The sequence below is a fragment of the Thermobia domestica genome, chromosome 6 (assembly GCF_964235325.1).
Source record: "Thermobia domestica chromosome 6, izTheDome1.hap1.1, whole genome shotgun sequence".
NCBI lineage: Eukaryota > Metazoa > Arthropoda > Insecta > Zygentoma > Lepismatidae > Thermobia > Thermobia domestica.
The window spans coordinates 216,085,633-216,110,233 of NC_137459.1; the positions used below are offsets into that span (position 1 = coordinate 216,085,633).

At 36.5% G+C, this 24,601-nt stretch overlaps 1 protein-coding gene across 1 annotated transcript; it reads left to right on the plus strand.

Annotated features, from left to right (window-relative positions):
* Nucleotides 1–2,274: 2,274 nt before the first annotated feature.
* Nucleotides 2,275–17,274, plus strand: LOC145688414 (uncharacterized). The gene is made up of 2 exons (XM_081762624.1): nucleotides 2,275–2,397; nucleotides 7,181–17,274. Exon 2 carries the CDS (start codon nucleotides 13,216–13,218, stop codon nucleotides 13,990–13,992), a length of 777 nt encoding a protein of 258 aa, XP_081618750.1. The 5' UTR covers nucleotides 2,275–2,397; nucleotides 7,181–13,215; the 3' UTR covers nucleotides 13,993–17,274.
* Nucleotides 17,275–24,601: the final 7,327 nt, after the last annotated feature.

A 24,601-nucleotide genomic window follows, 5' to 3' on the forward strand; every position in this document is an offset into this window, starting at 1 on the left:
AAAAAGAGTAAATGGTGGGAAAGCTTTTCAAGCTATATATATATAATTAATAGTATATAGATTTACACAGATTATTTGCGATTAGTTTAAATATCTAGCAGTAAAGAACAACATTAAAATAATCCATTTTCAGAATATGTTTTGTACATCTAACTGTTAGTTATTTCTGTCTGGCTATGTATTATTCAATTTGGATAGCATTGGAAGGTATTTATGCAATACTATTAGTACTTTATCCCTATGTACACCAAAGCTATGCTGAAGCCAGTAATTTATATTATGGCAAAGATATAATCTTATCAGAAAGAGGAGTCCAACAAGGTGATCCTTTAGGTCCAGCATTATTTGCCGTAACATTGCAGCCTATAGTCAATAATATCAAGACAGACTTAAATATCTGGTACCTCGATGATGGTGCAATAGCTGGAGATCCAGATATTGTATTAAATACATTGAAAATGATCAACACACAGGCAGCTACAATTGGTCTGCAACTAAATTTCTCGAAATGCGAAATCAGCTTTCTTGAAACTACAAATGAACAAAAGCACACACTGTTTTCGTCATACAACCAAGTAGCTCCAGGTATCCAATTAATGTCGCCATCAAACGCTTTCCTCCTTGGAGCTGCTCTCTCAGCTGAATCAAGAAGAACTCTATTAACTGAGAAGATTAACCAGTTGGACATGTATTTCTCACGTCTATCATCAATATCTGCTCATTCTGCCTTTTACTTACTAAGAACATCATTTTCCATCCCAAGATTATTATATTTCCTGCGATGTTCACCTTCATGGAAAGAAGAGGATTTACTAGAAAGATATGACAACAGTATAAAATCTGGTTTGGAGTCTATTCTAAATTGTGTCCTTGAGGATAGCACATGGCTTCAGGCATCTCTCCCAGTTAATCTTGGTGGATTAGGCATTCGAAGAGCCTTAGATTTGGCTATTCCCGCCTTCTTGGCATCATTCTACGGCTCTCAATGTCTAATAAAATCACTTCTCCAACAGAACAACAATCTCCACTGGGATTCTGAAGTTCATGATTGTTCGTCTACATGGTCATTGTTGGTGGGCTCCGATTTACCCGACCTCAGTTTCAGGGCTAAACAATCCACATGGGAAGAACCTATCATACAATCAAATTTTTCATTTTTACTACAGTCTTCCGACAACCCAGAAGACAAGGCCAGACTGATCGCTGCATCGTCCATTGAGGCAGGTGCTTGGCTCAAAGCTTTGCCCTCACGTCCTCTAGGCCTTCACCTGAATGATGAATCTTTTAGAATAGCAATTGCGTTAAGACTGGGAGCAGATATTTGCGAACCCCATAAATGCCAAGCGTGCAAAAATCCTGTTGACAAAAAAGGACTACATGGTCTCCTGCATAAAAAGCACAGGTAGACATCCTCGACACTCGAGCTGCAACGACATCATTGTGAGAGCACTCATCTCCGCAGGTGTACCGGTAATAAGGGAGCCGAATGGCTGTAGTAGAACAGATGGAAAAAGACCAGATGGGATGTCCTTAATTCCTTGGAAGAAAGGTAAAGCCTTAATTTGGGACTTCATATGCACAGACACTTTTGCACCTTCCAACCTTCCTTTCTCTTCAATCCAGGCGGGCAATGTTTCAGGTCGGAAAGAGATAGAGAAAAGAAGAAAATACAACAACCTTATGGAAAAATATCAATTCGTACCAGTTGCAGTTGAATCCGATGGCTCGTGGGGAAGGGAAGGCCTAAACTTTATAAAGGAAGTAGGAAAACGCATCACACAGTTATCCGGTGATGAAAGGGCAACCAGCTTCCTAATTCAAAGAATAAGCATGGCGGTGCAGAGAGGTAATGTAGCTTCAATACTAGGAACCATACCTCCTGGTAAAGCACTGGAGGAGATTTTCTTACTTTAAAAACAAGAGTAATGTGTCCATATTGTTGTACACTAATTATTTTTCATTGTTATTTTTTGTTGTTTCAACTGCAACAATGTAATTTTAATTTATTCATGTTGATTCATTACGTGAGAAGATAATTTGATCTGAAATATTTCCTGTTGCACACGTTTAAAATACCTTCCATATATTTTTGCATAGTTTGCATAAAAAAAAAAAAAATATATATGATATATATATATATATATATATATATATTAAATTTTAAAATAAAATGAATTAGTACTTTTGAAGTTCAATATACAGTTAACTTTTTCCTGTATCCCAAGTCCTTTTTTAAATTTAATTAACCATTTCTCTACATTCGCTGGTTTACAAGATATGAATGACGGAAAATTCAATTTTTCCTTAACGTAAAAGCGGGGAGTGGAATATATTGTGAACGTAGAGAAACTGAAAAGGCCGAGAAAAATGGTGAGAAAACGTGAATTTTGAAAACGGGTATGTATCTTAATAATTACTAGGATAAATATTATATACCTACTTGCAGATTATTCTATGAATTAATAAATAAATAGAATCGATCAAATTCAAAATTTTTTAACCTGCTACCGTAGATCATGATTATAACCATGGCCATCTTGAGTATGTGACACGTTTGCTGTGGTCTTCCAAATGTAGCAACACTATTCTGCGTACGAGTTGCAGGGGGAAAAGATCCTTGTGCTAGCACTTACAAGTAGCATATTTATATGTTTATTTCTTTATTATTTATTTGTGTGTGTGTATATATATAATTGTTTTTCGGTTACAGGGTGTCTAGCAGTTATGGCTGGATACCTTGGTAAGTACGTGTCATCGCTAAGATGAATAGGATGTGTAACTTCCAGTTTCCCCAAATACAGTAATCGAAGAATTCAATGGATGATGCTTAACGTGTGACTTACCGTAAGTTTGCAACAATAATTGCATCTTGCTTAAGTAAGAGTAGAATGCAAGGCCTAAATACGAGTATAAAGAAGTTGATGTAAACACAGATCAGTAATGTAGAATTTGTACGTAAAAGTGATTGTATTTTGTCTTACTGTACATAAAGACGTATAGCTGAATGAAGAAATGAAGTGTGTTTATATTCGATCAGCAAATTAACATTTCAAGAAATTTATTGTTTGCCAATATTATATCTAAATTTACTTTGAATATTAGAACATAGTAACATAATGAAAACCGATGAATATTTATCTTAATAGTGCTGTTCAAATACATATTTTTAATATCTTCTTTTTTAAGGTTCCCTTGTATTCAAAGTTTCATACTTCTAATGAATAAGGTGTCAAAAATTTTATTTCCATATTTCCGTATTTTTCGACATATACGAGACGTGGTCAAAAGATACGGTGGATAATTTTACTATATTAGAAACAAAGTAATAAGCTTACATGGAATTTGATTTAATCTCCTTCAAAGTACTGTCCTTGGCTAGCAATGCACTTATCCCAATGTTGAATCCAAGACTGGAAGCATTCCTGGAAGGCTTTTGGAAGGGCTTTCAGCTGCTCTGTCGTAACCCTCTTGATGTCAGGAATGGTGTCGAAACGGTTTCCTTTAAGCACAGTTTTAATTTTGGGGAAGAGGCAGAACTAGCATGGTACTATATCCGGAGAGTACTGTGGATGTGGACAAACCAATATTTTTATCGGTCAAAAACTCTTGTTCGTCAGTCAAAAGTCGGAGAACGAATTTCGCACCCACTCTTCTCATTGGCAAATCGGTGGTTAAAATGCTAAAATTGTGAGATGCTGAGTTCTTCGGTAAGCTCTTAAATAGTTATTCACCTGTTTGAACGAACAATTTTTGCCACTTTATGCACGTTTTCTTTTTTGTTGTTAATCGACGTCCCGAACATTGCTTGTTCTCTACCGATTCATTTCCGCTTTTAAATCGTTCATGCCACTTGTAAACAGTCTTCAGAGTTACAGCATTATCAGCATACACCAATTCAATATTTCGTGAGTTTCTTGGCACTTATCTGCAACTTGAAACAGATCTTAATATTCCGCGTAGTTCGAAATCCATGATGCGCGACAGACACGGTAAACACGACCTCCCTCTAGCGGCTCTGGACGCGGACTGACAAGTCAGAACGTGTTTCATCTTGACGCTGGCTGTCTCAATGAATCAGCTATCGAACAAATTACTTCAAATGAGTGTAGCGTCAGCAGTTGCTGCTTAAAAGGAAAAAAAAAAATCTTATTTTTGATCACACATTGTACCTGAGAGAGGTTTTGATTCCTGCATTCAAAATTCAAAATTGTGAGATTGTAGATGTTCGTTTTCTTTGGATTCTGTTCGTTTGTTGCGCACTGAATAAACTTTTTTTTTTTTTTATTGACGTATTTTCAGTAATAATTCTATTTTATTTTATGTATTTATTATATACACTGAACTAATAGTTTACAGTTCCACGTTAATTGAGGGTCCAATATCTTATGTTAGTGGTTTGGTCTATGTAATTCTGTTAATCGTGAATTACCTTTAACAGGCTTCGAGCCGTATGCTTGAGCTTGAATTAATGAGGAATGTGTTCCGGGAAGATCATTGGGCTATATCTGTGTTCCACGTTCTGAGTAGTGAATGGAATGAGGAAATACATTGACCGTTGTTATATGCACTACAGGACAAGCCCATTTCTTTCGTCTTAAGGTAGTTCACAATGTATTTTTACAATTCAGGCACTAAAGAAAACTAAACATAATAGATATATTTTATTTTTACCCGATTATTTGTCATAGATTTTCTTTCGTTTATTTATTTACTTAGGAAGTATCGTAGTAGAATTGAGGAGTTTGATGTAATAAGGGCATAAGCCCTACGCTTAAAAGGCTACGCCCTTTTTGCATCAAATGCATGAGTGGTTTTTATCATGCTTGTTAAGCCTCGTGTCAAAATTTCAACTCGATATCGGAATAAAATGCTGCATATTACATTGTTTTATGTAAGAAAAAAAAACTCCACTTAAATTTTCAACATCGTTTTCTCCAAATGCATATTTCAGACTTACGCCCTTATTGCATCAAACCCCCAATTAATATTTTACTATTTTCGAGGTTTATTTTTAAAAATAGATAAATTGAAGTATTAGGTTCACCATGCTTAAAACTAGCCGTTTATGCAAGATGTACATCACTAACAATTGAAGGACAAAGGAGGGAGTAATTAAAAGTTATAACGGAGAGCTTTCGGGGAAAAAAAAATTAAACTACTGTACAGTTAACGAAAGTTGCCTTCTGACAGGTTGACAGAACACGTAGTATATTGGAAGCGCTGTTGTCAAAGGCTCTGCAACTAACTTAGAATGTTTTACTCATAATTGTAATAATACGAAAGGAACATCTGATTTCCAAATAATAACTATAATAGACCTTAGAATATTAATATTCTACAAGAAGATTAAAGAAGAGTTAACACAATTTTCTAAACGTATGCAGCTTCAATATTTCTCTTCATCTAATGCAGAGTCTTCACAATCTTCTAATACTGAATCGAAGTTGGATTCGAACACTGTGTTAAAAAGAAGGTACTTTTTAACCTATTAAAATATACTTTAATTGAACTTCTGCCTTTATAACTTAACAAGGGTATTTCTCAAACACATCTACAAATTGTAGTAAGTTACTGCTTCTGTACACACATTCTTCCCGGAACACATTCCTCATTAATTCAAGCTCAAGCATACAGCTCGAAGCCTGTTAAAGGTAATTCACGATTAACAGAATTACATAGACCAAACCACTAACATAAGATATTGGACCCTCAATTAACGTCGAAAATGGCCTGAAACAAGGAGATGCGTTGTCGCCATTATTATTTAACTCTGTGCATGAATACGCCATAAGGAAAATCAAAGATAGCAACCAGGGCCTAGGGTTGAACGGTATTCACCAGGTTATGGCATATGCTGATGATGTAAATTTAATAGGGGATGATAGGAGAACAGTAGAAATAAATGCAGAGATCTTATTAAACGCTTGCAGGGACATGGGTTTAGAAGTAAATGCAGAGAAAACTAAATACATGGAAGTGCGTCGGGACCGTAATACGGCAAATTGTGGGGGCGTTAAAATATTAAATAATACTTTTGATAAAGTGGATACTTTTAAATATTTAGGATCAATATTAACAGATGAAAATCATATTCACGAAGAAATTAAATGTCGACTAAAAGCAGGGAATTCGTGTTACTATTCGGTTCAAAATCTCTTGTCGTCGCGAATTCTGTCGAGGAATTTGAAGCTTAAAATATATAAAACGATAATCATGCCTGTTGTTCTGTATGGTTGTGAAACATGGTCGCTTACTCTGAGGGAAGAACGTAGACTGAAAGTATTTGAGAACAGGATCCTGAGAAGAATATTCGGACCCAAGAGGAACGAGAATGGGGAATGGCGGAAACTTCATAACGAGGAACTACATAGTTTATACGGTTTACCCAACATTGTTAGGGTTGTCAAGTCTAGGAGGCTTAGGTGGGCAGGTCATGTAGCTAGAATGGAAGAAAGTAGAAACGCTTTCAAAGTCTTGACTGGTAGACCCATAGGAAAACGACCATTAGGAAGACCTAGGCGCAGATGGGAGGACAATATTAAGATGGATCTCACAGAGATAGGAATACAAAGTAGAAACTGGATGCAATTAGCTAAGGATAGAAGTCAGTGGAGAGCTTTTGTGAACGCGGCACTGAACCTCCGGGTTCCATAGGCCATAGAGTTAGTTAGTTAGTTAGTTACTGCTTCTGTGCACTTCGAATACAAATTCTCGTGTAACAGGCAAGTAAAAGACTCTTTCTCTGAGTGTAATTGGAAAAAGCATGCAGAACAGAAAATTAAAACTGGAAATGATTTACTAAACTTTGTTTCGTGCTAGCTTTTTTTTTTTTTAAAAAAAAAAATAATAATTCTTTTATTTAAACAGCATTAAACAGAATACGTGAGTTAAATAAAATGTAAAAATATTTGTGAAGCCGAAGCTGTCTTTTACTGTCTAGAAATCGAAGGCAACATAATTGGTTCCCGTAATAATACCATTGTGATTCCCAAGACACACACTATATAAGTATTAATTATTATTAATATAATTGCTGTATGATCGTTGAGTGATAACTATTTGTTTTGCCTAACCCGCGTATAAGTTTCTTTTTTTTCTTGTCATATTTTTGCATACTAGAATGTTAGTTTCTCGATATTTTAGAAATGGTTTTCATTGTTTCCAAAACTTTTTTTTGTAGGCGAGTTGCAGTACAAAAATTGTCTCATTCCTTGTAAGGAGCAGAGAATGAAGAAATTTATTGTTATGCATGATGTGCACAAGCCTGGAAGAGAGAATGGAGTCAGTTGGATATCAATCTGTGGTGCTTTTGATCAGTTCTGAGCATCCACTTTGATATCTTGGTGTTGTTCATTGAAATCAACGAACTTACACAAGCTGGAAGTGTGAACGAGTACGCAAGTGCGACCAAATAGAATATTCACGAAATTGAGAACATGATAAAAATTCTATTTTTGAAACAAAATATACTAATTGGTAAATTTAAATTTACTTGACATGTATGATAGACAAATCACTTCATATTTACTTAAATCAGTACTTATGGAATTTCTTGAAAAGTTTCCACGTATTGTTAACGTTTATTCAGGTTCACATGAAACTTGTCAGGTATAATCTAAGCCTGCCATTTGGTCAGTAGAAATCAAAATACGTATTTATTGGGAAAAAAAAAATCGTCGGAACTCTTGCAATACCAGTTATTTTTTCTTCTTTTATAATGGCTTCATTTGAACAACTTGTTGAATTTATTGCCCGTTTGTTGCTATACGTTCATGGTGTGTGGTATTTTGTATTCCTTTTACATGTAGGCTGATAACTAGCCAAGTATTTCTTTTTATGAATGATCATTAAAATTGAGAAAAACAGGTTTTTAATTATTAGAAAGTATCTGGGTATGTTCTAAGTTAAGAGCTAAGATGTAAGTTCCATATTAGCGGCACAAATCTGAGATGACATACATCATTCTCTGTAGTGTATAAATTTGTTAAACTGCATTTAGGTAAATATAAATAATAAGTAGTTTATTATCGACAATTAGGTTTTTATTCCTGCCTATAAAGGTAATCAAGAAAGTTCTGTAGCTTTTTCACCCACCACCTTCGAACATCGATATGTCAGCTAAGACATACCTGGACGATCAAAAATAGTCCCCATCAGCATCACCAACCCTCTGCCAACGTTCTGGAAGGTCACGGATTCCATAGTAATAGAACTTGGTGGGCCGTAAAACAAAGGAGGTATCAAGTGCATTTTGCACCTCTACTAGGAATTTGAACTGGCGTCCTCTAAGATGATTGTCCAAGGAATGGAACAGGTGATAATCGGATAGTGTAATGTCCGGGGAGTATGCTGGATGCAATAGTGTTTCCCATCCAAGGTGTAGAATGGTGTCCCGGGTCATCCAAGCCACGTTGGGCTTACCCTTGTCCTGTAACAGGAGGTCCCCTTTGCGATTCAGAAGTGCTGACTCCAAAGTTTTAAGGTTTTCTTCAACACGGCTCAACTGCTGACAGTACACAGTTGCATTGATGCTCTGACCAGGTGGTAGCAGTTCCAGATGCACGATGCCGCGAGCGGTCCACCAAACACACAAGGAAGACCTAGTGCTGTGCGTGTTTCGGCTATTTTGAAACCAGTTAATGGGATAGTAGCGAATAATAATAACGGTGCCGTGGAGCTTCGTACAAGACCCACTTCTCATCACATATCAACACCGTGTTCAGAAATGGCTCTTTCCTCAGACGAGACAGCAAAGAAACGCAGGTATCTGCCCGCGTTGCCTTCTGGCTCGGAGTCAAATTATGTGGGACCTATCGACTCAGTTTGTAGTGCTTTCAAAGTTGTAGGTGCTGCCGAATGGTTTCTCCACTCATACTGAATTGTAGTCCCAGCTCCTCACTTATCATGCCACTGTTCGCCTGAATTGCTGCCTGAAGATCTTCATTTCGTACATGTGGTGGTCTTCCCGCACGTGGTGCGTCTTCGAGTGTTTCGTCACCGTCCTTAAACTTGTTAAACCAGCACTGCGCTTTCTACGTAGTCACGATACCCTCACCAAAGGTGTGGCATATTTTCCGCCGCGCTGCAGCGGCATTTGACCCTAGTTTGAACTCGTACAGCATTCACGCCCTTGTGACATTCTGTCCCATGTTCACTCTGTCCTTACGCAAGTTCACGGTGTAACTGAACTGCCACCATCACATAGTATGTTGGATATACCCATACCAAGAACTGACCTTCGCCTCACCTCCATTCGCATTCAACTTACGGTGTGTGGGCCAATTGAACGCAGACCTCCACAAAAAGTGACAGAACTTTGTTGGTTACCTTTATAATATTAGTGAATACATTTACGTTTAGGTGTGTATGTTACACTTTGGATTTGGTTAGTATTTCTAATATGTTTTGATTGGGAATAGCTTCAAACGTCACCATATTCTTTGATACCAATGAGTCATGCCGAACATCTCATTTCCAGAATTCAATATATTACCAAAATCTGTTGAATGTTTAGAAATGTATGTATAATCTGCACACCATTCGAAGAAAGAATGGAGCTAGTTGAAAATCAATTCGTAGTGCTTTTAACCAATTATTAGCATCTGTTTTGATATCTTACTGTAGTCCATTGATATCGTCGACCTTAGACAAGCTGGTTTGGAAGTGCAATAAATGATTCATGTAATTTCTTCTTTCTCGTTAGATCATAGGTTCATATCAGACAGGACATCACCATCAGTGAAAAGTTATTTATATTTTTTAACGTACGTTGTAGTGTTGCGAATCCTTTACGTATAGAGTCGTCAAAGGTCTGATCATATACAAGTAATGAGAACAGTGTATAAGTCCTATCTGGTTTTATGCATAAAAACATCTGTTACATTCCCTGAATTTAATTGCCTCCCATCTCTCCATCTTTTTTACCACACGTGTGGAAGGCGCGTCATAACCGTCAGCACGTCAATCTTTGTCAATGTACCGCAGCGATCGCCATGTTGTATGTGTGATGTCTTTCCTTGTGTTGTGGTGCTTTCCGCGAAGTGGTCACTTTAACGAAGAGGTCGCCACGAAGTCCCTGAAAACATTGTTGTGGACTGCACCCACTTGCCATTTCAATCTCGATCCAAGCACGTCGTTCGTTTTTCCGAAACATATTGTTATGGCGCATCAAATTGCCTTCTCTAGAACATTGCTTGTGTTATGAGCAAGCTTAACAGAGATATTTTATTTATTTTAGTTTTATTATTCATAAAATTTGCATAAGCAATCTAAATCTTATATTCAGATTTAATATATATATTTAATTAGTTTAGTTATTTTATATACATTAGATTTCAAGCTAATCATTCTGATTAGCTTTTATTTTATTTTAAATTTCATTAAGTTTAGTGGCATAACAGAAAACTGTTTTTTTTATATATATATATTTGTGGAAAGTTCTGTATGATTTTTGAAACTTCAGAGATATAGAGGTTAGTGACCTTTAGAGTACCAAATATTGCCAACATATAGTATCTAAGAAATACTATAAACAAGATTCTTTTAATGTGTTATAACTATTATAGAAATATATTGTAAGAATAGGAAAGAAATTCTAAGGATGGACAAAACAAAATTGGCGACAGAAAGTCGCTGAGCAATCTTTTGTTAAACTATACACACCTAGATACGAAATTTCGAATACAATACGTGAGAAATTGTTTCACTGACCGCGATTTTCACACTTTTAATGGAACCGCTACCTCTCCAGTGGGGGTGGTTCAACGGATCTGGGTGCCTAGTCTGCGAACCTTCATCAATTCAATTTCCATATTGTTCCAGGGTTACCAGAAGGTACATATATATGAAATATATTTTTGAATATAAATTCCAACCTATAACAATTCTTGGACAGATCCGATATAGTTATATTAGTATATAGAATCGCGATCCTTACCGTATTTTCTTTATAGAATAGCTATTTTGGCAGTTTGCTATTCTTTGCTTAATTTTTAACTCAGTGTGTTGATTCTGGCACTCCCGGCATGCCTTGGAGTGTGATGGAAGGTAGCAGAAGACAATTGTCTACCACCAACAAGTTATTATGTAATTTTTTCTGCTTTTTAACAATGACAACTCCACCCAAGTGTATAAATGTAAAATAGGATATTTAAATATTGGTTTTCAACTTTTGTTACCTGTCAATTGTAATTCGTTAATCGGTAATATCATTAATTATAAATGTAAACAGAGAAGGATATCGGTCACTGAGAGAGGTTGTTTACATTCGAAAAAGAAACAGTAACCACTAGAGGGATACACCCGTCAGGCCTCTCGTGGGGGGCGCGGTGGCTCAGTGGTAGAGCGTTCACCTCTGGTGCTTGGGGTCCCGGGTTCGATCCCAGCCCCCGCCAAGTGAACTTTGTGGTGGACAAACACCGTGCTCGTGGGTTTTCTCGGGGTTCTCCCGTTTCCTCCCACTTTCTTCATTCCACCATTTCACTCATCTCTCATTATCACCGTCTCCTTTAGCCTAACCGGCATAACCGTGGGACGCAAAACTTAAAGATTTCATTTCATTTCATTTCCGTCAGGCCTCTCGCAAGCAACCCTTATTGTGAACGAAAGTCCCGCTATCCTCTGACAATGAAGAAAGAAAAAAAAAAATTTGAAAGCCGCGAAGGAGGCGAGTTTTGGTAAAAGCTAGCGTTTGTGTGTGTAACAAAAGCAAATGAGAGTAAAACATTCAGTTAGTTGAAGATCCACTGTCGCCAAAGTCAGACATTTTTTTTTTAGAAACTGAGAGTTGAAGTCATATCTTCATACATACATAACTTCAGCAGTAATAATAGAGCTAATTGTTATTTGGATATCTGTTATATAAAGATAATTATTCTGAAGAACTAAATTTTATTTGGTGCTAAAGTGAATAATCTTTATTGACATAAATTTACAGCTGAACATGTCTGACAAGTAAACGAATATCAGTTTAGCATACCAAAAGTAAAACACTATGTTTGCATTGCTGAACTTCGTTTTGACATCAGTGAATTGTTATTTTATTAAACACAAGGTATAAGACTGAGTTAAAGATGCCAGTGTGTTTTATCAGCAGTTTCTCTGAAACTAAAACTTTATTCTCAATAGAAGACAAGATCTAAAGACAGTGACTCCCAAGGAAGAAGGATAATAGGACCTCTCCAGGATAATCATCTGTAGTGAAGTGTGATTACAGTGACGAGAAATGATATATCTTGTTAAAACGGTTTAGTGACAGTGAACATTTGAATTTGAGAGAGATCTCGATCAGTATTTTTTTTTATAAAAAAGAAACTCATTTAAGCAGTTATCAAGTTGATAAAAAATATATCTATTGAATATCTAGGGTGTATATATCTATATATTGCGTGTGGTGTTATTGTGTGTTCATTAGTGAAATTAAAAATAAATATGTGTGCATTTTTTAGAAAGTGTGTGGAGTTTTTAATTGAATATTAGCCGCAGGGTGAGTACAAAATAACTTGTAATTTTTTAAAATTTTATTTACCTTCCAGGCATTCCAGGATTTGTTGTGTCTGCCAGAGTTAACTAATGCAATTTGATGATAAATTCACATTATCTTAATAGTAAGATAATATCTGACCTAAAGTCAGAACTTCAAGCAGCATTACTGTCCCTAACGGGGCAATGGGACGTTAAAATAAAACTCATGTTTACAGGAATGTAGATTATAAATTTTATTATATTTTGGCTCTACCGACACTAAATTATATATATATATTTTTTTATATTTATTTTGGCTAATTAAATTTTTATTAATTATTTACAACATTTACATATCATTTGCATATGTCGTACATTCCTGTGGTGAGAGGGTGAGATGGGTATTGAAAGCACCTCCCACCTATCTCATGCTCTTCACAAGAATTTGGCGCCCATGCGTGTAAGCTTGATCACGCTGGTCATTGTGTTACATAAAATCTCTCCAGCGTGTTGCTAGACTAAATGGTGCATCTGTCATTTATTGCAAATGAGAATTTAACATCACAAGTCAAAATTAACTATTCGCGAATATATTTTCCTATATCTGGTCCAAGAATTGTTACATAATTAAGTATTAAACTCATTAATACAAAAGTTATGTTTTAGATGTAAACAATAAAGGGGAAGATAATTTTTTTAGGATTTCAAAAATCGAATTTTAGAGATAATTTTGAGAATTTTTAGTGAAAGTTAATGGTATTGACTCGGTCACAAAAGAGAAAGATGGATGAAAATATGGTATTATTAGATTATGCACAAAGGTTGAGTCCTTCAGAGGAAGACATAATAAATGTCCAAGAAATAGGTGAGGTATCAACAGGTGATAGGAGAGAAACATTAGAAGTTAGGCAATCAGAAGGTGATAAAGTAGAACGTAGTCAAGAAGAGACAGGAGATAAAGGGAAAGCTAGGCCAAGTAATCCTGTAGTACCACCATTAGGAGTAAATAGTGAGGAAATGAGAAATCTAATGGAATTTATAAAATTAACGATAGTTGCTTCACGGAAGGAAATAGAACAGAAAATTGATAGTACAAATCATAAGTTAGATCAAACGAACGCTTGCCAAAAAGAAATAGAAAGTAAACTTTTGCAGGTTGAAGAAAAATTAGAGAATACAAATACAGAAATTAGAAATGCGCGTAGGGATTTTGAAAATGCTCACAAGGATTTAGAAGAAAGACTATCTAAAGCTCTCGAAAATACAAAGCAAGAGTTACATAATGATCTTGAGAAAACAGTGAATCAAGTAGATGGTGCATTCGGAAAGGTAAACGATAGGATTGAGGCCACTGAAAATTCAATTGTAAGTGTTAGGACAGAAATAGGTTCAAAACTAGTCACATTAGAAGAGAAAAATGACACTATTCAAAATGAAATAGTTCACACAAGATCAGAATTTGAAGATAAGTTTGAAAATGTAATCGCAGGACAGGTCATTTTGCAAGAAGATATAGAGAAAAAAAATTAGTGAGGCCAATACTGCTTTCAAACAAGATGTAATAGAAAAAGTGCAAAATTTAGAAGGAAAACTTATGGCATTAGATAATGTTACCAACAAGAAAAAGCAAGAATTATGTAATTCAATAAGTAGGCTACAAGATAGGACGCAAGGCGAAGAATGTAGGGGAATGCATGTCAATAATGAAAATACAGGCAATGGCAATAGGTCAGACAGTGTAACCTTTCAATTAGAACAGGAATTGCCATCATGTTCAAGGGCAGTAGGTGATAATACGTTCCAACCAATAAGCTCACCACCTGCACAGTCATTAACTCAGATGGATAGTCAGGTTGCCTTGGCGACGGCTATGAATTCCTTTTTACATAGAGATTTAAAGTTACCATGTTTTCAAGGATTAGAAGATGAAGCACAGACTTACGGCTTCCTTGTTGACCTAGATAATTATTTTGAACTAACTGGTGTCAACACTGAAGCACGTCTGTCCTTCATCTCTCGCACATTAAAAGGTAGTGCCTTGCAATGGTTTAAAGTCATGAGAAGCAAGATTGTTACATATTCAGACTTTATAACAGCATTTAAAGCCACATATTTGAACCAAGAGAGATTAGCTGCTTTAAGAGCAAACATATTGACAAGTCAATTCAATCCAAATGTACACAAAAGCGCATCGGAGTACTTGCGCTTTTGTGTACTTGCTACACTTAAATGCGGTCTTAGACCCTCCCCTTGAAGAGAAAATCCTGTTAAAGGTTCTTCCGCGCCAACTTTCGCCTTCTGTTTTCAGGATTATAATAGCCGCAAAACCAGAAACTATTTCAGAATTACTCACGCTTGTGACTGAAGTTCAGTATTCATACCAGGATAGGATTAATGTCCCTCAAAGGAGGAACATAAATATGCTAGAGGTCACACGTGAACAACACGAGACCACACAGCCACAAAGGAACAATCGTGTTCACAGACAAAAACGTGGTCCTTACTCTAGAAATGTAAGAGGTCGCGTAGAAAGGACTGAAAGAAATTCCAATGCAAATGAAGAGACCTCAAGAGGGCGTGGCCGAAATACTGAAAATCAATCCACCAGAAATAACAGACACAATTCTCAAAACTCATCTCATCAAAACACGAGACCACAGAGAGGTACACGGGGTGCAAATTCAAGGAATTTTTACAGCCGTAATAATAATAATAATAATAATAATAATAATAACAGGAACACATATGATGACACAGAACAAATTCAAGTATTAGAAACATGACAGCAGACAAACTTCCAACACTTACACAGCACAAGGAAATACAACCAGTGCAAGAGAAAACAATCTCAATGAACAATGAGAATTTCCAGCATGCACTGAGGAAGAGTTGATACTTGACATCCGAAATAAAGAACCCAGTATTCAACTAGTGGTCCAACCCTAGTGCGTGCTCGATGACAGTCAAAACAGTAATAATGGTAGTATGATACACAATGAAAAAGAAACTTCATTGAAGATTTTAGAATATAGGTCATTAGAAGAAAAAGAAAATTGTGTCACTTGTGCAAGGATAATAGAAAAGAAATATTTTGATCAAAGTAGTGACATAGAAAATAACTCAGTTAAGTTAGTATTAAAAGACGGTAAAAGTGTGTTAATTAGTAAACCCGTATTTGAACAAGTAAACGGAATATTTGATGATTTGCTTGATATTCGAGACAAGCCTGTGACTCGAAACAATATTATACATTTACCGGAAATTAATGTAATGATTTATGCGCAGTCAATCAATGCATTGCTGGACAGTGGATCATCTATCTCAGCATTGAGTGAAAATCTTTGGAATACAGTTAAGGACAGTAACCCCGCACCACTTTTATGAAAAGTAATAATATGAAAGTTACTTCTGCGTTTGGTAGAAAGGTAGCTGTCATATTGGGGCAAACTCTATTAGCATTGTACATTAATGGGAAACTATTTCACACAGTAGGGATCATAGTGAAAAACCTTAATCGTGATTTAATCCTTGGATCTCAGTTCTTTGTAGAAGCACATGCTGTGTTAGATTATTCTAGAGGATTATTAGTATTACATAAGCCACACACTGTAGAAATAAATTTTCGAGACGTGGAAGTAGATAACCAAGATTTAGTATTGAAGTATATAGAGGAGACAATTAACTGTGATGCTGATAATGCAATTACGGTAGAGAATTTTAGTGAATTAGAGAGACATGATGAATTGCAGCAAATGGTTTATGGCAATTCAAGGGAGCAGCTAAATGAGACTGACCCCAAGCCACAGTTGAAGCTTAGAAAGTTTCCTACAATCAAGGAACTGCAGGAAAGAGTATTGTCACCCTCAGAATGGTTACAGGTGGATACGAAAACCACTGCAGAAGAAATCCACGAACATGTAAACGCTTATGTAAAACTTAATAATGATCAAAAGGCCATGTTAGCTTCTTTGTTAATTAAACATCGTGATATTTTTGACGAGAGACCTGGAACAATCAAAGGATATGAACATTGTATATAAATAACTGATCCCACACCCATTAGGTAAAAAATGTACAATTTTCCCATGAAATTTCAGAATCAAATTCGAAATGAAATTCACAGATGGCTCGCGTGGAATATAATAAAAAAATCACCTAGTAGCTATAATCATCCACTTGTTGTTGTAGAGAAACCAAATGGACAGATTCGTCTATGTGGACGGGAGGAGGCTTTCGCAAGTTATAAAAGGACAGACCGACAAACCATTGGTCCCTCTTGACATCTTGCAATCACTTAGTAATAAGAATTATTTCAGTAAACTCGATATAGTTGAATTCTTTGTAAACGTGAAAGTCAGGGAAAAAGACCAACAATTTTTAGGTTTCGTATATGAAGGTATATCATACTGTTACATGAAACTACCATTTGGAACAAAAACCAGTCTGTCATCGTGCATCAGAGCACTTGATCAAATTCTTGGAAATGATGTCAAATCATTCTGTAATACTTATGTTGATGATACTATTATAGCATCTACTAGCTTTGAAGAGCACCTGTCTCATTTGGACCAGGTGTTGACTTTATTGAAGGAAGGAGGAGTTACACTCCGGCTAAAAAAATGAGTTCGCGCAACCAAAAATCAAGATACTTGGTTTTGAATTGTCTCAAGAAGGAATTGGCAAGGATGAGAATAAAATTAAGAAAGTAATTGATTTTAGACCACCTAAAAATGTAAGAGTTACGTAAGCTGTTAGGTTATTTAGGATTTTACAGATGTTTCAGTGCGAAATATTCGGATGTCTAGTATCCACTGTATGAGTTGCTAAAGAAAAATGTTAAGTTTAAATGGAGTTCACAGCATCAGGAAGCCCTAAATAAAATAAAAGAAATATTTCAAGAGAAAGTAGTGCTTAAAAAGCCACTACCTAACAAAGAATTTATTTTAGAAGTAGATGCCTCCGATCGAGCGAGTTCCAATTTGTTGTATCAAATAGATGATGATGGAGAGAAAAGAGTGATAGGAATGTCCTCGAGAATATTTTCTGGCCCTCAGAAACATTACACGACGACGGAAAAGGAACTTTTGGCATTGGTTGATGGGGTAGCAAAATTTAAACACTATTTGATAAGAAATAAATTCATAATACGTTCAGACCACGAGGCCTTAAGGTTTATTTTACTATGTAGACTCACCAATCAGAGAATTTTAAGATGGGCACTCTCATTAGCAAATTTAGACTTCATTTTTCAGCATGTAAGGTCCCAAGATAATATGGCTGATTATCATTCAAGATATCCACCACATAGTAATGTTGAGTTTGACATTGAAGCCAAACCAGTTTTGAAAGAATCATTAATGGGTATCTTAGAAGAGATTCCATGTGAAATGAGAAGTTTAATTAGCATGTTACCTGAACTACAAACTTCAGATTCAATTCTAGGTCCCATTAAAAGACAAGTAGAAAATGGAGAAAAGAATGGTAAAGTTTGTGAGAAAAGGCACCGGTATGAAATATTGAATGGTAGGCTATGTAAGAGAGATACCATGGGCATACGCATATGTATCCCGGAAGTTTTAGTCAAACCTTTATTAAATTACTATCACGAACAAAGTGGACATCTTTCAGCTAGCAAACTTGTGCCTCAGTTGACAGAGAGTTTCTTTTGGCCAAAGATGCGCACTGTAATTAGGAAATATTGTGGCTCATGCTCCATATGCCAGAAGGCAAACCCTCCTACTTGTTATTATAGAGGTCCTATGCATTCAGTTATAGCAGACAAGCCAGGCGTCTTTCTGAGTGCTGATTTCTGCGGTCCAATCACTAAAGGATATGGTGGTTATCAATACATATTAGTATTTTTAGATGTGTTTTCAAAATTAGTAGGTCTTTATGCTTGTAAGAGAGCAACTACATCCATTGCATTACAAAAATTGAGATATTTTCTCAAACTATGCCCAAATGCAGAAATGCTAATCACGGATAGAGGGACCCAGTTCCAGTCCACACAGTGGAAAAATGCAATGAAAAAATTAGGAATTAAGCATGTTATGAGTAGTGCTTACTTTCCTCAGGGAGAAATTGCGGAAACAGCTGTAAAGTCTACAGTCCGTGTGTTACGTAAATATTGCTCTCATAACCAAAAGAGTGGCCACGATTACTTACTAAAGTGGAAAGGTGCTTAAATACAGCAAAACATTTAAGTACGGGATTTTCTCCCTATGAGCTACATCTAAACATCTCACAAACAAGTGATATAACTCGTCTGTTTGAGGTACCAGAATTGAAAAGATCGGCTGAAACCAAGTACTACGTGGAAATTGCGCAGAAAAACTTGAAGAAAAAGGCGAAAGCAAGAAAAGCATACTTCGACAAGCATCATCGGCTTGTAGAGTATAATATTGGAAACCTTGTACTCGTTCGTCTCTTTCCAAAATCAGATGCCTTGGCAGAGGTGTCCAAAAAGTTAATGGTTTTATATAGTTGCCCCTGGAAAGTAGTCCACAAGACAGACACCAATGTCTATACACTTGCAGACCTCAACACTGGCAAGGAGATAATTAAGAGAAATGCTTTTCTATTAAAAAAATATAACATGCGAGAAAATGATACACCTGAAAAGGAGAATGCAGAAACATAAATTCTCAAGACGGTAACTCCAACATATCATGGGGTACATAGATATTAATTAATTAGTATTTATATTATTATATTCACACTTATAATCACATTAGGGTAAAGCATATTTCTATATATAGAGTATTGTTAGTAATATAGTTTTTCATACAAGTCTATAGATAGATAGGTAGACAAATACGCATACATTTTCTAGAATAGTTGTATTTTATTAATTCTAATCAAAGTGTTATATATAGTATTCACTCTAGGTAAAACTCTATTTATGTTTAATTAGCATAAGTGAGAACGTTGTGATATCTTTTCACAAGTATATCCCAACCTTCTCAAAAGGGGGATTTGTTATGAGCAAGCTTAACAGAGATATTTTATTTATTTTAGTTTTATTATTCATAAAATTTGCATAAGCAATCTAAATCTTATATTCAGATTTAATATATATATTTAATTAGTTTACTTATTTTATATACATTAGATTTCAAGCTAATCATTCTGATTAGCTTTTATTTTATTTTAAATTTCATTAAGTTTAGTGGCATAACAGAAAACTGTTTTTTTTATATATATATATTTGTGGAAAGTTCTGTATGATTTTTGAAACTTCAGAGATATAGAGGTTAGTGACCTTTAGAGTACCAAATATTGCCAACTTATAGTATCTAAGAAATACTATAAACAAGATTCTTTTAATGTGTTATAACTATTATAGAAATATATTGTAAGAATAGGAAAGAAATTCTAAGGATGGACAAAACAAAATTTGGCGACAGAAAGTCGCTGAGCAATCTTTTGTTAAACTATACACACCTAGATACGAAATTTCGAATACAATACGTGAGAAATTGTTTCACTGACCGCGATTTTCACACTTTTAATGGAACCGCTACCTCTCCGGTGGGGGTGGTTCAACGGATCTGGGTGCCTAGTCTGCGAACCTTCATCAATTCAATTTTCATATTGTTCCAGGGTTACCAGAAGGTACATATATATGAAATATATTTTTGAATATAAATTCCAACCTATAACAATTCTTGGACAGATCCGATATAGTTATATTAGTATATAGAATCACGATCCTTACCGTATTTTCTTTATAGAATAGCTATTTTGGCAGTTTGCTATTCTTTGCTTAATTTTTAACTCAGTGTGTTGATTCTGGCACTCCCGGCATGCCTTGGAGTGTGATGGAAGGTAGCAGAAGACAATTGTCTACCACCAACAAGTTATTATGTAATTTTTTCTGCTTTTTAACAATGACAACTCCACCCAAGTGTATAAATGTAAAATAGGATATTTAAATATTGGTTTTCAACTTTTGTTACCTGTCAATTGTAATTCGTTAATCGGTAATATCATTAATTATAAATGTAAACAGAGAAGGATATCGGTCACTGAGAGAGGTTGTTTACATTCGAAAAAGAAACAGTAACCACTAGAGGGATACACCCGTCAGGCCTCTCGCAAGCAGCCCTTATTGTGAACGAGTCCCGCTATCCTCTGACAATGAAGAAAGAAAAAAAAACTTTTGAAAGCCGCGAAGGAGGCGAGTTTTGGTAAAAGCTAGCGTTTGTGTGTGTAACAAAAGCAAATGAGAGTAAAACATTCAGTTAGTTGAAGATCCACTGTCGCCAAAGTCAGACAATTTTTTTTTAGAAACTGAGAGTTGAAGTCATATCTTCATACATACATAACTTCAGCAGTAATAATAGAGCTAATTGTTATTTGGATATCTGTTATATAAAGATAATTATTCTGAAGAACTAAATTTTATTTGGTGCTAAAGTGAATAATCTTTATTGACACAAATTTACAGCTGAACATGTCTGACAAGTAAACGAATATCAGTTTAGCATACCAAAAGTAAAACACTATGTTTGCATTGCTGAACTTCGTTTTGACATCAGTGAATTGTTATTTTATTAAACACAAGGTATAAGACTGAGTTAAAGATGCCAGTGTGTTTTATCAGCAGTTTCTCTGAAACTAAAACTTTATTCTCAATAGAAGACAAGATCTAAAGACAGTGACTCCCAAGGAAGAAGGATAATAGGACCTCTCCAGGATAATCATCTGTAGTGAAGTGTGATTACAGTGACGAGAAATGATATATCTTGTTAAAACGGTTTAGTGACAGTGAACATTTGAATTTGAGAGAGATCTCTATCAGTATTTTTTTTTATAAAAGAGAAACTCATTTAAGCAGTTATCAAGTTGATAAAAAATATATCTATTGAATATCTAGGGTGTATATATCTATATATTGCGTGTGGTGTTATTGTGTGTTCATTAGTGAAATTAAAAATAAATATGTGTGCATTTTTTAGAAAGTGTGTGGAGTTTTTAATTGAATATTAGCCGCAGGGTGAGTACAAAATAACTTGTAATTTTTTAAAATTTTATTTACCTTCCAGGCATTCCAGGATTTGTTGTGTCTGCCAGAGTTAACTAATGCAATTTGATGATAAATTCACATTATCTTAATAGTAAGATAATATCTGACCTAAAATCAGAACTTCAAGCAGCATTACTGTCCCTAACGGGGCAATGGGACGTTAAAATAAAACTCATGTTTACAAGAATGTAGATTATAAATTTTATTATATTTTGGCTCTACCGACACTAAATTATATATTTCTTTTATATTTATTTTGGCTAATTAAATTTTTATTAATTATTTACAACATTTACATATCATTTGCATATGTCGTACATTCCTGTGGTGAGAGGGTGAGATGGGTATTGAAAGCACCTCCCACCTATCTCATGCTCTTCACACTTGGTTTGACTGAATAACACATAGTCGTTATCTCTCGCCGTACTTCATCGTCTCACATTCACTTATCACCTGCGGAACTCCTGTAGTGCTGAGACACATTCTTCTGCTGTGTGAACAGTGTTGCCATTATTTTTCTATCTAAGCTCTGTATTTGGGAAAGTATACCTTTTTTTTAAAATTTTATCGTTTACATCAAGTAAATATGAAAATTGTGCAGGTCTCATACACTATAAATTTCTTCACAGACAAGGATTAGAGAAACGAACATGCAAAATACGAATCATTTAATATAAATTTAATTTAAGAGTATTAGAAGAATTATGTACAGTTTATCTTTGAAGTGAACACTTCCTTCGAGGTTGAGATGATATAGTGTTGTTTTTCTGATACTGCTTAGTTTTGGTGTGTATCAATGAAAAGTTCAGTTGGGAAACTACAATCACCTTAAATACAAATTATTTTAACGCGTGATAACTGAAATCAATTGTAAATGTAATTGAATTAATTCATAAATTAAAGGAAATGTTTGTATTGTGGGTAAGTTTATTAGATATTGTAGTATCTACATCTTTATTCCTTATTACATAAGTTGCATGCTTTTGGTGTTGGTGACTTTGAACAGCGATCACAATGTTATCAACAATATTCGCAACAGTATAACAATATTGTGTACAATTGTTTGCTTACAAGTAACACTTCACATCGTTGCTGCCGGTCTGACGCTAAACTATACATTTTCGGAAAGCACTAGTCCTAAATAGGATAACTACACAGTGCGACGGTCAGACGTTGCCGCGTTCAGGACTTATGGAGCGTCAAACATTAACATGGGGTTTATGAGAGTTACAGGAAACGAAGAAGAACACAAGGTTTGTGACGTTTGAATCGACGTTGTCTGATTGAGCACTTGTTTGCGTAAGTTAAAGGGTACAATCAATGTGCAAATCGTCGAACAGAGCATGAGAGATGCAAAGAGTGCGCTCACAGTGTGCACACTTGACGAACGGTAGTTCGCCGCACGTGAAGCACACGTCACCTTCGTCGAGGGAGTCAAAGCAGTACTCGTGCGGAGAGATCCACATTCCCGGCTCCTCGTCCAGATAGCCAGCCTTGTGGAAAGCGTACCGGATCAGGTTCTTGAATCGGGGTGCGCTGAACTGGTAGAGTGAAAACGACTGTAGTGCCAGGAATCGATCGCGATGCCAGATATCCATGACACTGTCCATGGCCAGTGTGTCGGTCACAAAGCGTACAAAGGACTTGTACTGACGGAAGAAATGCACATCTAAAGGCTGAATCTTTCCAGTGCAACCACCAGGAATCAGTCTCTTGTGCAACGCAACGTCGGCAGGCTTCAGTGCGTTCGATAGATTGTCGTCCTTGTTCAGAGTCCACGAGTCCAATAGCAAAACGATCTTCTTCCGATCATCAGGCATGCTTGGCCAGAACACTTGCTCGTAGAAGTCCTTAAGGTCGTCCCTGTTCATGTTGGACGTTTTGCCAGCAAATGATTTGATGTTCGGTGGATCTGCAGGCTTGTTTCCCGGAAACTTTCCACTTGGTTCCGACACCAGTACATACATCGGCCGCAGAATCTCTCCGGCCATGGTGATCACGGGCATGATCATGTAGCTGTGGGTTGTTGCGCTCATGGATCCCACAACCGCTCGCACGACTGTTGTTCCTTTGGTACGGAGAGTGCGAGTACTCTGCAACAACTTCTTGAAGCTACTCTGATCTGCATTGGCAACCTGCGTTGGTGGGATGCTTTCGCTTGCAATGAGCTCGCGAGTCGCTAATACGAAAGCATCAGCCTGCTGCTGCAAGTCCAACTCTTTCAGTTGCCAGGTCCTGCCGACCCTGTGGGTGATTGCACGGTCCACGATGTTGTTGCGCTTCTTGAATCTGTACACCCACGACGGTGATGCCTTGAACTTGAGACTCTTGTTAGGGTCCAGTTCATTAGCTGTTTGCCTAGCCCAAATTCGCAACGTTCGATCGTGAATGATAGCAGTGTGCTGTTTCTCCGCGAACATGCCCCGAACTGCCTCATTGATCTCTGCCATCAGCGTCTTCTTGTCATCTTTGCCTTGTGTTGCCCCAAAGTGACGTAGCACGCCAATGTTCCGAATATACCTGAACTGATTCTGCAGAGTCGAGTGGGTAGCACGACCGGTCTTTGTGTTCCAAGGCCTACCTGTTTTTGGATTTACCGTCCAGTAGGCATAGGCTTTTGCCTTGTACTCGCGCCACTGCTCTGGTGTCATTTTGGAGTCTTCTGGAGGCTGATCCTGGAACTTCGGCTTCTTCACAGGAGAGGGCAGGTATTCTGACGCTGATGAGCCAGATGCGGAAGACGTATGAGACTGCTGCGATGACGAAGGCATCTCTGCATCCTCCTGCTCTTGGTCTTCCTCGTCTCCAAAATCCATGTCTCCGTCCCCCTGGTCACCATCACTGTCACCGAAGCCGAGCGTACGAATCTCTTCAACGACTTCCATCCCGCTGGTCAAAAGAGACTTGATGTGTGCCACCATCCTTTGCTCTTCCAAATTTGGATTGCGCTCATTTGTCCCGATCTCGGCCACCAGAGCCCAAACGACCACTTTCGGATCCATCTTACAACGCATACCTAAAAAACACAAAAACAACACAAATGTTAGCACAGAGTACAAATGCAAGACGAATTAGCGTGAAATAATACGACTGCTACAACACAAATGTTAG

Coding starts and splice junctions, on each gene's coding strand:
- LOC145688414 (XM_081762624.1), top strand. CDS start 13,216: ATGGTATTGACTCGGTCACAAAAGAGAAAGATGGATGAAAATATGGTA.